Source organism: Rattus rattus, chromosome 9 (assembly GCF_011064425.1).
Source record: "Rattus rattus isolate New Zealand chromosome 9, Rrattus_CSIRO_v1, whole genome shotgun sequence".
Taxonomy (NCBI): Eukaryota; Metazoa; Chordata; class Mammalia; order Rodentia; family Muridae; genus Rattus; species Rattus rattus.
In genome coordinates this window covers 7,051,875-7,068,622 of record NC_046162.1, presented here as the reverse complement: position 1 = coordinate 7,068,622, position 16,748 = coordinate 7,051,875, and the positions used below count along the sequence as shown (strand labels likewise).

The window sequence follows — 16,748 nt, the reverse complement described above, 5'->3', positions numbered from 1 at the left end:
TCCGTCTGTCTGAAATCTGACTGTCTCTCTTACAGCATCTTTTGTTTGTTAAAGACCTGAGACCAGAATGATACTGTTTTCTATAAACTTCACACTAAGGCATCATTTCCTCCCCTTTGCCACACCGTTAGCCTCTGAGATGAGCCTACTGTACTCTGCATTTTACTACTAAGGAAACCAAGGTACAGAAAGCAAACAGAGAGGAGGTGGTGAGAACCCAGTGGAGAGAGGATTCGAACTCAGGCCTGAGGCTTGCCACAACCTTTGCCTGTTAGCATTGTCCTCTTACCTTCTGCTGTCAAAGAGTCAGCAGGTGCTTTGGGAAAGGGACAGTTCTCTCATCTTCTCTAAGGAGTCCAGACAACGGAAGGCACTTAGGTCGAAGGTCTTGCAGAAGTCTGCTCCTGCCAGCCTACCCACCAGGCATGGCGAGTCTCGCTAAGTAATTTGAGAGTGCAGATGCCGTAGGTCTGGAGTCTCCTCTTGGATGAGTACCCACAGCCCAGATCAATATACATGGCCTACAATTGCCTCTAAAAGAAGTATTGGCAAACCTTTCTGTAAAGATAGGTCTTGGGAGCTTTGTGACCCCCCAGTCACAACTCCTGAGCTGCTGTCCCAGTGCGTAAGCAGTCACTGATCATCACATGTACCTAGTAAGCAAGGCCGTGTTCCCACAAAGGTTTATGTAAAGGCACTGCCAACTGACTTAACTTGTGCTTGCCATAGAAACGGGCAGTGAGATGGGTCAGGGCCTACAACCATCTGCCAGCCCCTGTCCTCAGCCAGAGTGCTCACCCCAGAGGAAATGCCCCCCAAACTCAAGCTGCCTGATTGGGATTTCAAGGTCTTCCTGCCTGAGGTTTGCAGCTATGTTCCCGATGAGACAGGTCCAGTGGGTTAAGTGTTGTTTTCTCTCTGGGAGAGAAACATGTGGAAGTACCCTTCAGGGTGAAAACTGTCAGCACTCCCACCACCCCACCGTGTGCTAGCACAGAGGAAACTCATCCAGGGGAGGCATGCAGTGAATGTGGTAGGAGATGTGGAGAAGGATAATGTTTGAGGTTGTGGTGGACTTGGGGTAGGAGATAGGGAGGAAATCATTTGAATGCCTGAAGAGAGAGATGGGGGAAGGAGAAATAGAAAACAGAGAAAGGAAAGCAGGGGGGTGGTCGATGAAAGAACACGTGACCATGAACATTTCCCACTTAGTTTGATATGGCCAGCTTGATGTGAGTCATGACGGGGCTAAAATAGAAAAAGGCAAAGATCCAACCAATGTGCCTTGCCAGCCTGCATCCTGTGCAAGGTGGCAGACATCACTAATCAATCACAGAACTCTCCTTCCAGCTGTTCCTTACTTTCTGCCGTGGGTCGCAGCTTTGGGGCTGTCAGGAGCTGGAGGACAAAATGGCACGTTTGCATGTTCTAGATCACTATGTCGCTCAGACTTTACTGTGCCTGGACATTATCTCAGGTTCTTTGAAAATGCAAGGCCTCACTCAGAAGTTCTGAGGAGGGCTGGAGATCTGCCATGTATTAATAAGGTCTCAGATGAAGTACTTTTTTAGCAAGGTAATTTAGAAGATAGACTGGTCTTCCATTCTCGTGAGCACACGCAATTCCCCCAGATTATCCAGGGAGCTGGAATCCTAGCATTAATGCCCTGCCCCCCATGGTGTTTTGTGTCATTGTTTCCTGGAACCCCCAATGCTCCATGTGAAAGAGACCATATCTAAAGAATTACTCAAGCGTAGAGTTAAGAGCCCTACATTTAAACCTCTGCTCTTTCCGTACAAGCTGTGTAACCTTCCACAGGTGGCCTGTCTTCTCTGAGCCAGCGGGAACAATTGAGGTTAACTATGGCCTCTAGTGGAATTAGAGAGATTACATGACACCAAGGGGAGCCGGGCTCTGTAATTGATAGCCATCCACTCATTAGAGGGCATTATTGCTAATGACAGTATAGCAGTGATACTGGTGATTAAGAACTGCCAAGCAACTCTGTCAGCTAGAGTAGAGCCCTGGGATAGTGTTGCAAGGTGGTAGTCAGCTCTGATAAAGCCCATTAAGTGCTCACTGGTCATTAGGACCTTGTAGGAAGCCAGCAACTTGATTATTGAAAAAAAAAAAAAAAAAAAGCATGGCCCCAGAAGGACCAACCTAGAAGCTCTCTAGGCTTCTGTTACATTTGGAGTTCTCCTGTGGCCAACAAACACGTTTCAAATCCTTAACCTGGATAACATAGACATCCAGTGCTTCACTGTACAGCCTGTCCTGGATGAACACCCCAGGTTCAAGAACAAACCAGTGCCTGACCAGATCATAAAGTAAGATCCACAGCCCACTGTGAGAGGAATGGATAGAACCCCAAGGTCCTGTGTTAGTGGCAGGAGAGTCCCCGATGCCTTTCTCCTCTGCTGATCCGTCCTTGCTTTTGCCTTTTGGGAAAAGAATTACCCCTTTCTCCCCATTACCTGAGCTATGTCTGCAATAAGGTCAAAGCCAGGGACGAATGGGAGGGACAGGTTGGGGAGGTGTGGCTAGTTCTGTGTACAGCAAGTCCTCAGTAGTCACCAAGCTGGACTGATGTGGGAGCCTTCTCCTCAGCCTGACCCTAGAATGGACCCAAGGAAGTAAGTAGTATGGATTGGCAGGTGACAGAATGGTGGAAGGATGGGACAAAGTGGCCCTGGGCACGCTGGGCACATTCTCCCAAAGGAACATCCTTTAGCCCTTGGTGAGGGTGCGGGTTAATGATGGGTACATTCTGACGATTAGAGGGTTAAAGTTAGGGGCATGCAGGCAGGCACCCATTGCTTCATACCAAACTACACAGTCAATGAGTAAGCTATGAGGTGAGGCTTTGTGGGGTCGTTGGCTGTACCACTCCCTACAGGTAGACCAATGACAGGAGCTCCCTAGAAAGACACAAGCTCTCCAGAATCCTCATGCCAACTCACCCGAACAGGTGCGATACGGAGTAGACGGCAGCCTCCCTCTCCTTCTCGGCTAGCCACCTACGACAGAAAAAGTGGAGGGGGATGTCTGAGGCTCCTAAAGCAGTCCTCGCAGGTCATTCTAGGGGTGCTTAGCTTGGTTCTTAGGTATTCCAAACCCTTCAGTAAAGTACAGAAAGTGGTGACACAGGCCACCGTTGGTGCATTAATGCCAGAATTGCAAATGCCCAGGGTGGCTTCTAAATCGCCCTGCAACCCTGTGAAAAATCACTTTTTTTCTGGAGCCCCAACACAGATCTTGAAATGCCACCATCAGGGCCCTACCAGACCTAATGTTTGAGGTTCAGCAGCTAGGTGGCATGGCATCCAGAAACTTCCACGCCTTTCTGTCTTTCAGCTTTTACAAGTCCAATTATGTGCAAACGTTCCACTACTCCAGGCCTGTGCGCAGGGGCACAGTAGACCCAGAAAACGAGTTTGCTGTGAGTATAACCCTCCTCAGCTATCTTCACACCTCTGCCAACCACAGATGGTGGGCAGCATGATCCAGAGCCAGGGAGCGACATCACAGATAGGGTGACATATCTACTGGGTCTTCTCACTTTTGAAGTTTGTAAGATATAAGGGGGTTTCCTACCAGAGGACCTCGACAGCCAAGGGCATTTGTGCATTTCCAGGAGGCTGAGTGTGGCTGAAGCAGTCCCCCCAACACATGCATGTAGAGCCTCAGCACTGACTGAGTAAATTCTGTCATTGTCCCAAGTGCCAGTGGCCTGTCCACATATTTCCTAGCTTGGCCTCGTCATCTCTCCTCAAGGCCGAGGCTGGAGTGAGGAGGTGACTCCAAGCTCCCCTCAGCTCTCAGCTTGTGATCCTTAATACTTTTAGGGGTCACGATCCTTTGGGGGAAATTTAATGAACACTGGGGGCTCTTCCCCTAGAGCACACAAGTGGACACTTTCAAAATTGACTAAGAATTCAGACTGTGTGTAAAGCCAGAAAGAAATGACTCAGCCCAAGTCCAGGGAGAAATTAAACCAAGTGTTAAAGAGTTCCACAGGGGAAGGTGTCTCTGTGTATCTGGAAACTGCAATATTGTGTCTCCCCTGGGTGCATGGGAGGCCACCAGGGCCAGGAGTAGCAGATTTCACAAGCCCTTGGCTCTTCTCCCACCAGTCCATGTGGATTGAGAGAACTTCGTTCCTGACTGCGTACAAGCTGCCCGGCATCCTGCGCTGGTTCGAGGTAGTTCACATGTCTCAGGTGAGTTTCAAAAAGTCACAACAGTCCCTCTCCTCCTCCTCTCCTCCTCCTCTGACACACAGGGTACAGTGATCCTCAAGAGGCCTCTTTGACATTATAAAGGAGATCGTTTATGTTTAAGGTCCTATAGGAATCCCAGGGTAGGCAGTGCCCAGGGCATTTGCCTCTGTGGTATCTTTTTTAAATCACTAGGTAACTACATGCTGGTAATGAAATCAGTAGATGAAGAGCATCTTTGTAATGGCGACCTGGGGGACGGGGAAGGGATGAAGCAGGTTCTGGAAGTCCATCCACCCAGTTAACCCCTCAAAGTCCTCCCACCCTGACCCAGAGACTTGCAGTATAGAGTGAACCGTTTTCTATTTGGATAAACTGAGGCTGAAAGAGGAAAGATCGGAAAGACAGAGGCAGCTGGAATCCACAAGTCTGAGTCCCCTTGTATAGAGAGCAGATATGTATTTTGTTGTATCTATCTGTCTGTCTGTCTGTCTGTCTGTCTATCTATCTATCTATCTACTCATCCATCCATCCATCCATTTATCCACCCACCCACCTACCCACCCATCCATCCATCTGCCCACCCGGCCCACCCACATACATACATACATACATACATACATACATACATACATACATACATATATATCTGTCTATCTACCTGCCTATCCATCCATCTTCTGTCTGTCTGTCTGTCTGTCTATCTATCTATCTTAGATATCTATATATCTATAGCTGAATATGTGTGCGTATGTGGTGTGTGTGTGTGTGTGTGTGTGTGTGTGTGTGTTTATGCATGTGGTGGTGGGCTTTATGTGTGAGTGTGTGGTGTGTATGTGTGTGAATGTGGTGTGTATGTGTGTGAATGTGGTGTGTATATGAGTGTGTATGTGTATGATGTGTGGTATGTAGTGTGTGTGTGTGTACATACTCATGCACGCTATGATATGTGTATCTGTGTGGATGCCAGAGGATAACTTCCATCTCTCATGTGTATTCCTGGGATTGAACTCAGGTCATCAGGCTTGGTGGGACGTCTCCTTGCCTGCTGAGCCACCCAGGAGTGCCGGAACAGAGGCTTTAATTTTCAGCCTTAGAATCTCTGTGTCCTCTGATCGCTAAGGACCATGTGGTTCCCACACTCCACAAGCCAGGACAGTTGTGAGAATCCTTTAGGTGGGAATACATTTGAGATAAGTTTTTTACTCATTCTAAAACCATTTCATGGGTGTCTAACACATGTCAGACTCCTGGACCTGGGGATCCCGTGGTGTAGCTTCCATTCTAGTGGGGGAGCAAGTCAAAATAAACGCAGTAGTCAGATGGTGGTAGTCATGAAGGAGGGGTAAGACGAGAGAGGTAGCTATTTTAAACAGTAGTGTCAGAGGAAGATTCCATGTCAAAATGGTTTTGAACAAAGACCCTGGGGCAGAGATGAATAGTCCAAAGATTTAGAAGAGATGTGCTTTTCTTTTCTTTTTTTCTTTCTTGTTTTCTTTATCTCTTGTTTTTTGTTTTGTTTTGTTTTTCTATTGGAGGTTTCTTATTTGTTTTGTTTTGTTTTGTTTTTAATAGACAGGGTTTCTCTGTATAACAGCTCTGGAACTTGCCTTGTAGACCAGGCTGGCCTCAGACTCTCAGAGATCCACTTGCCTCTGTCTCCCAAGAACTGGGATTAAAGTCATGTGCCACCATGCTGGGCTGAAGAGATGGGCCTTTGAATAGAGCAGGCAAGCATCTGGCACAGAGACCCTAGGGCCAGATCGTGTTCAGTTCAGAACAGCAAAGGATGCAGAATAGTAATTAGATCCCAGGTCATGTAGGACCTTAGAGATATGCGGGCTTCTCTGTAAGCAACACAGAGCCCTGTGTAGAGGAAGGTCTGACTGATGTGTTCACGCTACTGTTTGCTGGCATCTGGCTTTCACTACCCTCTGTAGTGACCCTGTAGACCAATAGGCTTATAACCTCTATTTCATAGGCAAGTCCTAAGCCTTGGAAAGCCAGAACGATAATGATATCAGCAAAAAACACTGATTGAATATGTGCTGAATTGATCACCACCATGAACTCATTAAACCAGAAATCCTGGGGATAAATATTTTTCCCACTTACAGATGGAGACACTGAGGCATTGAGTGAGTTCATAAGTTGTCAAGGTTAGTGAAAGAAGTCAAGTTTGGCTTCAACATCTCATAGTATCCTCCTGGTTTGGACAGCTCTCATTAGAGTGTCCTACCCATTCTAGTGAGCAGTGTCCTTGAGAGGAAGCAAATGATGTCTTCTTAGTTCACGAGATGTGTTAACATGTGGTAGTTTCAACAAATGACCCTCCAGCACTGTGTCAAAGGCTTTTACAACCTTACCCTATGTAATTTCACAAAGTTCTGTGAGCGTATATACAGCTGGAACACTGTATGCTCAGGACCTATGTCGAGAAATCAACTGACAGCAAATTGCAAATATTGGGGGGAAAATCACATCTGGACAGAATATATAAAGGTATTGTGTTCTTGTCATTTCCTAGACAACGTGCTAGAATAACCGTTTGCATGGCATTTGCTGTTCATTCACCCGTAAGGACTCTAGAGAGGCTTTAAGGTCTATGGGAAGATGTATGTGGATGATCTGAAAGTAGGGCACCCCCTTCTAAAGGGACTGGGACACTGGGTTTTGGTGTCCTCAATGGTCTCTAGAGACAAATTCCTATGGACCCAGAAGGGTGACTGGACCATGATCAACCCTGCCCCTGAGGGAAGAGAGCTTTCCAGCAGCCATAGTCTCTACGCATTATCCCTGACTGAGCCCACCCCGGGGGTTGGCTCCTCAAGGTCCCTCCTCTCCAGTCACGCCTGCCAGACTGTAGTAAACTGAGGGAGCCCCTCCTGTGTGCCCACGTCCCCTTACTGTCACTTTTCAAAGTTCTCTTAGTACTTTCTAATAGACTACACAATTTTCTGAGTGCTTATTTTCAGTGTTTATTAACCAAATATTAAAGGTAATGTTGGACTGTAATTCCACTGCAATATAAACTCCAGAAGGCAGATGCTTCGTCTGTTCCTCTCTCCCTGCCATACTCTAAGTGCCAAGAATAGCCTCAGGTCCATAATTCCTGCCGAAGAATATTTAAGGAAATCAAATAAGTGATTGCTATGCTGACACCCATCATGTCTAAACAGTTACCTTACATTTTCACCTTGTAGTTCTGAAATCAGGGGAAAGCAGGCGTCGGTCTTTACTGACTTCCTTCATCCTGTTAGCTTCTGTGATGGTTAAGTTTGACTATGAATTTGAGTTGCCTAGGAGATTGGTTAAGGCATACTTCTGGGTATGTCTACGACACTGTTTTCAGAGAGAATAAGCCAAGGCTGGGAGATCACTGTCCCACAGTTTGGGGACCTAGATGGAAAAATAGGGAGCGGTTGGATGACCCAGCCCAGTGCCAACCTTTCATCTGTCTGCCTCTTGTCTGCTGTGTTTGTAGACTGTTCCCTCAGGCCTTCCCCTCCATGATGCACTGAGCCCCCTGAAACTGTGAGCCGAAACAAATTATTCCTTTGCTTGTTTCATGTGTGTCTGTGTGTGTGTGTGTGTCTGTGTGTGTGTGTATGTATGTGTGTCTGTGTGTGTGTGAGCTCATGCCTGCAGGTATGTGCACGTGTGTGTCCATGTTGTCACAGGAATGCAAATAAAACTAGTACATCTTCTGGTAAAAGGTATTGAGGAAAACATCCCCAATTGATCGGAATAGACTTGTTCTTCCTGGCTTTCATTATCAACTTTCAGAATGTCTCAGACACAGAGGTTTTCTTTTTTCCTAACTTAATTAATTAGTTTTTTAGATTATATTTATTTTATGTATGTGAGTACACTGTTGCTATCTTCAGACACATCAGAAGAGGGCATTGTATCCCATTACAGATGGTTGTGAGCCACCATGTGGTTGCTGGGCATTTAACTCAGGACCTCTGGAAGAGCAGTCAGTGCTCTTAACCACTAAGCCATCTCCCCAGCCTGATGTTTAATTCCTGCCTATGTGACTGAGCATTTGTTTTCATTATATGAACTTGTCTCTTGTTGTCTGTCTTCCCCATATGTGGTTCTATGACCCCATCTGTCTTAGGGTTTTACTGCCATGAACAGACATCATGACCAGGACAACTCTTATAAGGACAACATTTAATTGGGGCTGGCTTACAGGTTCATAGGTTAAGTCCATTATCATCAAGGCAGGAACATGGCAGCATCCAGATAGGAATGGTGCAGGAGGAGCTGAGAGTTCTACTTCAACATCTGAAGGCTTCTAGCAGAAGACTGGCTTCCAGGCAGCTAGGATGAAGGTCTTAAAGCCCACCCCCACAGTGATACACATACTCCAACAGGGCCACACCTTCTAGCAGTGCCACTCCCCGGACTGAGAGTATTCAAGCTATCACATCACCACTGTGTGTGTCTAGAGGAGTGTTTTAGGATGGACTTTCAGAAAAAGTCTTGCCTATTTGTTGGGGACTCTACCGTGTCCTCAGCCCTAAAGTAGGAGAATGACAATTCAGCTAGGCCATGGGACGACAGTGTGATATTGGAGGATCATTATATATCCTTTCGTCTCACTTTTCAAATTAGGAGCTACAAAGTGTGGAATCTCAGAGCTGCAATGGGTGCCCAAAATCATTGGATCCCAGAGCTATAAACTCAAATCTCTTCCAAGCCCTGTAAGATAAAGTAAATAAAATGTCACATCAGGCTCCTCGTAACTGGTAAAGGCTGACCAATGCAAGCAGCCAGCTCTCCCCCTACTGAGTTGACTTTGTGGGAATCCTACTAAGTGCTTGCTGAGTGACAGAGCCCTACAGGCCAGCATGGTCTGGTAATCTTCGGATTCTTTCCTGATCCCTGTCCCATATACTCTTTTGTATGGGAAGAAGCTGAGGCCAATGGTGAACTTGAACCCTTTAACTGATGTTAGTCATTGATGCCTGCCCTGTGCAGCTCACAGGACTCCTGAGTTGGCTCAAGCAGATGACATAAGTGGGAGGAGCTAGAGCAACTGGAAAGAATGCTGGCTTACTGGGAATGGAAATCCCTACCCCTTCCCACTCACCTTCATGCTGGTTCCCATGGCATTTTGCCTTAGGAATTAACTGTCCCTTTACAGAGACTTGGACATAAGCTATTTTGCCTGCCCAGAGAAACTGAGGATCAGCTCAACATAGATGCCAGAGATCTGAGGTGCTAACATCCCAACAGCCAGTTGATGGCGGGCTTGGTGATACAGTCTGATACGCTTGTGATGGAAGTCCACCTTTGCAGCCAAGAACAGCTCAGTTTCCCTCTCCAACTCTGGTACCCACTGTCCTTGGGCATGCACATTATTAGTTACCTTTATAATCCTGTGATAAAATGCCATGACCCAATGCAACGCATGCATTTATTTTGCTTTTAGGATTCCAGAGAGATAAGAGTCTGTCATGGGATAGAGGCCTGGCAAGAGGCAGCAGACAGGGTAGCAGGAGCAGGAAGCAGAGAGACTGAGCTGGAAGGCAGGCAAGGCTATAAACTTTCAAGTCCCACTCCCATTGACATACTTCCTCCAGAGAGTCTGCCCCACTTTCCAAAACAGCGCCACAAACTGGGACCAACTAATCCAAAGCCTGAGCCTATGGGGGGAGGCCTTCTTACTCAGACCACCACAGAGCATCACTTCACATGTCCTTGAGCATGTGCACACTGGTGTCCAAGGTGACTGTAAAGGGCGCCATCTCTGTTGCCTGGTTTGTGATGAATGGTTGTGATGGTTTTGATTTTGATCTCTGCTGTCAGCAGATGACACTCATGCCTCCCTCCAAGTGTAGCACCCCAAGTTCCACACACAGCTATGTTCTTGCCCTTCTCAAATGCCCATCTGTGGAGAGCCCAAGCTCTTCCCTGCTCAGTCTCTGTTCCTGACAGCTATAATGAGAATTCACGTTTTCGGAACCAGAAATAGTCTCAAACGTGTATAGGCAAGCGAGTCATAAAGCCTTACCATTTCTCTCATGACTCGTTTCAAAGGCTGTGTGTTCCGGACGTGTCCAGTTTGTTGTTGGCATTCAGGTGACGCACTGCGCTCCTCAGCTGAGGGGCAGCTTTTCCTTAGAACTCATTCTGCCCCTCAGCCTTCTAAAGTGCCCCAGAGTTGGCTTGCATACAGTACACGAACTTGGACATGGCTCTCCACTTTAGGCATTAGGACAAGCAGTGTTCTCTTCCCGTTCACACTCTTAGTGTTTATGTATGTGTATGTGAGTCAAGGTGCCTGTATGTATGCAGATATGGGTACTATAATTTGGATAATGAATCCAAATTCAATATTATTTGAATAAGATGAATATAGATGTTCCACAAAAGTCTGAATGTGAAATATCTGTCCCCAAAATAGTGCTGTTAGTAGGTACTATGAACCTTTAATAGGAAGTGCCTTGGGGAATTTCTTAGGTTAAGGATTGGGAGCTCCAAATCTCTCTTTCTCTCCTTGCTTATGATGTGAGAGTCTACACTGACACAACCTTCCCACTGTTGCATCTACTGCCTTTACCTGAGGCCCAACCCAGGGAATTGCCTGATCTCAGACTCTGACCTCCAGAATCATGAGCAAAATAAACCTCTCTTTCTTATAAGGAAATTGGCACAGTTATAGTAGCATGTCACTGACTAATACTATGGGTGACAGAAAGATAATGGTAGTGACAGGAAATCTGCTTCCGGAGCCTTCTCCCTGCAGAAATGTCCATCTCTGTCTTAGTTACTTTTGCTGTGAAGAGACACCGTGACCAAGACAACTTATAAGGAAAGTGCTTATTGGGGCTCACGATTTCAGAAGGTTAGGCCCTTGCGACCATTATAGCGGGAAGCATGGCAGCAAGCAGGCGTAGTGTTGGAGCAGTAGCTAAGAGTTTACATCCTGACCTGCAAGTTGGAGAGAGAGAAAGAGCTAGCTGGGAATGGCGTAGACTTTTGAAACCTCAAAGCTCATCCCAAGTGGCACACATCCTCCAAGGCTCCACCTCCTAATCCTTCCTAAACAGTTCCACCTACTGACGACTAAGTATTCAAACCCATGAGCCTAGGGGGGCCATTCTCATTCAGACCACCACAATCGCTGAGAGCAACACTCAGAAAAATGGTTGGGGAAGCTGTGTTAGATCAGTAATTATAGAAATAACTTCAGAGTGTGGCTACAGAGGCTGACTGATCCTATCATTCACCTGGTAGGGACAAGTAGTGGTGACATTTCTCAAGAGCTGTGCAGTGTCAGATAATGTATTGTCTCAATTAATCTTCACCACACAGGCAATGAGGCAGGCACAACATCACCATTATGATAGACAACAATAAACTTAGATCCCTCCCTCCATGAAGGTTTCTCCAATGTCTTATCTCTTCCCTCCCATCCTTTCCCACCAGTGATCTTCCCTTTTCAGAATAACCGATACGCCCTGTCCTAACACTTATATGCATTAATAACAACATTTTCCAATAGGTTCCTGAGGTAGGTGTGCTTACTCCAGTCTTACCGGTGAGTCAACTGGGGCTCACAAGGTGAGGAAACTCAGCCCTGCATCACAAAGATAGAAAACCACAGACCTGAGATTTGGTACTCACTGCTCACCGTACCAGGTTGTGGTCAGCAAACCACGGTCTGTGGTCTGCCTTTCTGCATGCTTCTGCTTTTGTAAAGGCTTTGGTTGGGACAACCACACTTTCCTGTCCAGTTTGCCTGGTCGTTGTTTCTGCTCGACAGTAACAGAGCGGAGTTGTTGTACCTGAGCCCATCTGGCCTGCCAATCCTAAAATATTTACTCTCTGGCCCCATCGCAGAGATGTTTGCTGACCTCTAGTTTGGTTTTGACTCTGGACCGTAAGCTTCTGCAAACTTCGATGTTTGTCTGTTGTCATTAATACCACTGTTTATCTTGGTTTATGAGATGTGTGGGGGAGGAGTTCACTGCCATTTCATTTTCCCTCGGACCGGTCTCAGGGCCTGCTGTGTTCCAGACTAAATGCTCCTAGAGCAAGCTCTGTTGATTTCTCTGGCCAGTAGCATACACAATGGCTTCCAACCAGTGTGTGATGAGTTGGTTTGAAGTGTGTTTTATCCAGTTAGCTGGGAGAGAAACTTTCCTGGACGTATTCAACCTCTGAAGTCTTAGCAGAGCCGGCCACTTCCTGCCTGTATTTACCCAGAGAAATCCTTCTCCTCTAAGTAGAAAGCCAGCCAGCCTGTCCTTGGCCAGGACACAGCCCCCAGAGCTGACTCATTACCCTCAGATCCTGCTGCAGCCTGGGGAGTAGGGGCTGCCTTTGAATTCCTACCCTAGTGAAATCAATGCCAATGATTCTGTCACCCGCTAAGGCTCTAGTGCCAATCTTGTTCTCAACAGACCACAATTAGTCCTCTGGAGAATGCCATCGAGACCATGTCCACAGCCAATGAGAAGATCCTGATGATGATAAACCAGTACCAGAGTGATGAAAGCCTCCCCATCAACCCTCTCTCCATGCTCCTCAACGGGATCGTGGACCCTGCTGTCATGGGAGGCTTCGCCAAGTATGAGAAGGTGAGGGAACTTGGAGTGTATGCCCGTGCCCATCCTTGCTTGATCCCAGATGGACAATTAGCTTGGTTGGTCATCAGGTTTCAACCTGAGCTACAGTTTCCTTCTCGTCCTGATTCCACACCTGGATGAAGAAGAAGCAATTTCCCAAGGGACTCCGTTCCCCTGGCACCTCCGGGAAGCTCTGTCTAGATAAGGCTCAGAGGTGACTACAAGCCACAAGCCACAAGCCATGACATTTGGTAAACCCATCTCTTCTATGAAGTTTTGAAATAGCATAGACACAGTCAGAGAAAGTTAGAAACTCAGAATCTAAACATGCGGAAATCTGGGAGACCAACTCCACAGGACTAGGCATAGTCTAGATATGCAAGTCATGGGGTCCCTTCTGGAAGCCCCACATATTTGGGCCTAATATTGTGTATTTGACCCACCTGGTGTAGATGGCCAAAGGGAAATACCATCAGTTATTGGAGTCATAGTAGTAGCCCCTATTGGAAATGGCCGTGTGCCAATAAGAACTAGCATGACTCAGAATAAAGAGTCCTGAGCTGCCTTGCAACTATCAGACTCTGAATGAGGGATGAGCTCCTCTTCCTACAAAACCACACTGTGTATTCTCTGTGCTTTGTCACTTTGTGGTGCAAAGGCAAGAATGTCCCATGTGCACTAGTTCAGAAACAGGGATAACCACCACACAGTCAGTCCTTTTGGCTACCCTGACACATCTGTGGTCACCCTTTGCATAGCCTTCAGGTCTGCTGCTGCAATGTGCCTGCATAGAGTGGTCATGTGATATGGATGGGAACTTAGAAGGGAGGAGTGGAGGAGCCATGAGGGAGTCTGAGAGGCAGGCTTGCACAAGCATGAGGGGAAGTTCTTCTCTCAGCTTTCTCCCTTCAGCCACGATCCCCTGGAGCCTCAGGATCCCCCAAATTTTAGTTCAGTAAAACCCAGTTGGGACTAGAGACTATATGTCAAGTTCCCCATTCGGAAGTTTCCAGGGGAGCTGCTGCTGGTCCTGGCACCCTATGACCACGGTGGCAGTTCTTCCTTGGAGTCTGCAGCCTATCTCCAGTGGGTGCTGATGTGAAACTCCCAGTTTTAAAAAAAATGCAGCAATGTCAGCTATGGCAAGGTCCACCCCAAAGCCTGGTCCTTGAAGCTTCTCTCCCATCAAGTTTTCTCTCAATGTCAGAGATTGACTACATGTCCCACCTGATAAACAAAAATTCTTAAGTCCCCACCTGTCTCCCATCCCCATCCCAGGCCTTCTTCACTGAAGAGTATAGCAGGGAGCACCCGGAGGACCAGGACAAGCTGAGCCGCCTCAAGGACCTGATTGCATGGCAGGTACAGCTTTGCTGGGCATGGGAACATCCTTCCGGGGCTCTCTTCTTTCCCTTGTTCTCCGGCCCTCCTGACTCCACATGACCTTCTGCTCCTCACCTCTGTTCCTCTTCTGATGCTGGATGACACCCGAGCTGGCTCACCAGAACACCTTACCCTTGGGTGTTGCCTAGTGCCGGGGGCGGGCAGCAATAGATGCTGTGCTAAAGATGGTTGAGATTGCTTTCTTTGATGTTAAATTCAGGCAGTAGCTTTTCACAGCGGGGCTCAAATGAAAACCACCCCCCACACACACACACACATACATCCACCACCAGCTTGCACCAATCAGACAATAGAAGGCTTGCCCCCTCCCCCGCCACCACCTTCCTTCTGAGACTGACCCAGTTTGTTGCAGATAGCGTGCAGATGGATATCAGGTCCTGCAGATAATTGAGGTCTTTGTTGGGCTGGCTCTCGGTCAAAGGGTCCACATCTGCCTGGCTCGGCCAGATTCCAGCCCGAGGACCTGTTATTTGTCTGCCTCTATATCCTTGTCTTGTCGCATTCTTCTTGCCCACTCTTCTTCCCCACCTCCTTCTGTGCATCTGTCCGTGGCTCTTAGAAGCTCTTTGCTTCTCCCCTCTCTGTCATTTGCCTCTCTCTGCCTCCCACACACTCACATCTTCCTCCTCCTCTCTGCCTTTTCTTTGCTCTCCCTTTCTCTTTTATTTCTCTCTCTCTCTCTTTTTTCTTTCCAAAGAAGAAACAATCTGCTGGATCCCCTCTTTAGGGGCTTTCAAAGAACCAGACCCTTCCTCCTTTTAGTCTTTGGCAGCCTCCTCAGACACCTGCTGGGTCTGGGCTCTTTTCAAATGGTGCACTGTTGGACACAGGAGGGGTAAGATGGTGAGGAGTGAGCAGAGGCCTGGGGCCAGGAGTAGCAGTCTGCAGGCTGCCCACCCCTCCTCCCTACTCCTTGCCAGTCACCATGCAAAGAGGATCGCGCCTTCCTTGGTACGGGGTTTGGTTACTCCAGGGAAATCAGGGACTAAGAAGCGTTGGGTGCAGACTCTTTTCTTAAAATAAGTATTCCTAATTCAGGTCCTTCCCTGCCTCTGCCAATTTATGCGAAGTGGGACTTTAAAAATGAAACGCTGAGCGGGCGCTGCAGACACGCTTTCCCTGAATGCATTAGGTGTGTCTGGAATTTTCTCTCTGTTTCCCACTCTGTGCCACCCATGAAACAAATATTCCTCAAGTGTCTCCATCTTCCTGGGGCCAGCTGTATCCTTCAATACTCAAATAATGTTACTTCCCTTGCCAGCCAGGCTGAGAAGCAGGAAGGGTCCCTTCCCTCCTAGAGCATCCAGGGAGGTCTACCAGGTCTCATTGACTGTGTGCTGCTAGCGGGACTCTGCCAGGAGCCTATTCTCAACTGGTTAGTTCTCCATGCCAAATCCACTGCCTTCAGAGGATGGGGCTTAGCCCTACAGAGCAGTTGTTGCAGGCTACACCTTCTAAGAACATTCTTCCCAAGTGTTGGCGCTGATTAGGATTCCAAACACATGAGAGACTAAAAGCAGCTTGCATTAGATATCACTGCCTCAAAGTTTATGAGGCATATTTGAGCAGCGCCCCCTAGTGTCTACCTCTTCCATAGCAAGACCTATGGCTCCCAAGGCTACAGGTTACAGATTCAATAATCCCAGAGGAAACTGCCCTGAGCCATGCCTCTCTCCTACTGTGTCCAGGAGCTCTAACCACGGCACGGTCATTCAGATAGTATGGTCCTGCTGTGTAGGTGCTGTGGCGTTCTTGTCATTACACTCAGCACATCAGCTGGTATGTTTCTCTTCCACCCACGCTCAGAGCCCTTGTTTAGTGAGCCCCACACTGTGTCCCAGGCACAGTGCCAGGCTACACAGAAATACGGATGGGCAAACCCGAGCCTTCCCATTAGAGCTTAACTCCAGGGACGACATTGTTTTGCAACGCTACACTCACATTGGGGATTTTCTAAACACGCCAGGACCTTAGACTTTAAAGGGAAACTGGACTTTTATTAAACCAGAGGAAGCTGAAGTTTCCAATATGCAGTTTGTATCAGAATTCGTAGGTTTCAAGATTGGGATCTTGCTAGCGGCTCTTTGTAAAGCTCTGATTGCATGGGACAACGTCTATGGCGTATTATTCTCTCAGGCTTTCTGTTGTGAAGCGTTACATATAGGAAAGTGCATATGCAAATGTGGTTCCTTGGTTTAGTACCAAGCATCTATGGACATCACACACCCCCACCCCCAATGCTGCCACACACACCTAGATGTGATAGGCTTCTCTGGCACCCCTCAGGCTGCCTGTGTAGTCCTATAGTCATTACTAGCCCTCAGCTAGGCTGGCCACTCTCCTGCTTTTATAGAAATTACTTCCTAGCATTTTAAAAAGAGCTCCGCTCCCCAAGCATGCATTCCTAGGCACCAGAGTTTGCCCTGGATTCCTGCTGACCCACATAGAATTGGAACCACCATGGACAGATCTTCCTGTCGGTTAGGCTTGTGAAGTTTGCTCATTTCGTTGCACCTTGCTATCTTTTTTCCACGCTGTC

General features: G+C 47.5%; 1 protein-coding gene across 1 annotated transcript in view; it reads left to right on the top strand.

Moving 5' to 3' along the window:
* Window positions 1-16,748, top strand: part of LOC116909210 (dedicator of cytokinesis protein 2-like) — an 82,155-nt gene that overhangs the window by 56,909 nt on the left and 8,498 nt on the right. Inside the window, exons 14-18 of the mRNA XM_032912712.1 lie at window positions 2,249-2,330; window positions 3,358-3,442; window positions 4,137-4,223; window positions 12,641-12,817; window positions 14,084-14,167. Of these exons, the coding sequence (XP_032768603.1) occupies window positions 2,249-2,330; window positions 3,358-3,442; window positions 4,137-4,223; window positions 12,641-12,817; window positions 14,084-14,167 (515 nt within the window). The remainder of the gene's footprint in view (window positions 1-2,248; window positions 2,331-3,357; window positions 3,443-4,136; window positions 4,224-12,640; window positions 12,818-14,083; window positions 14,168-16,748) is intronic.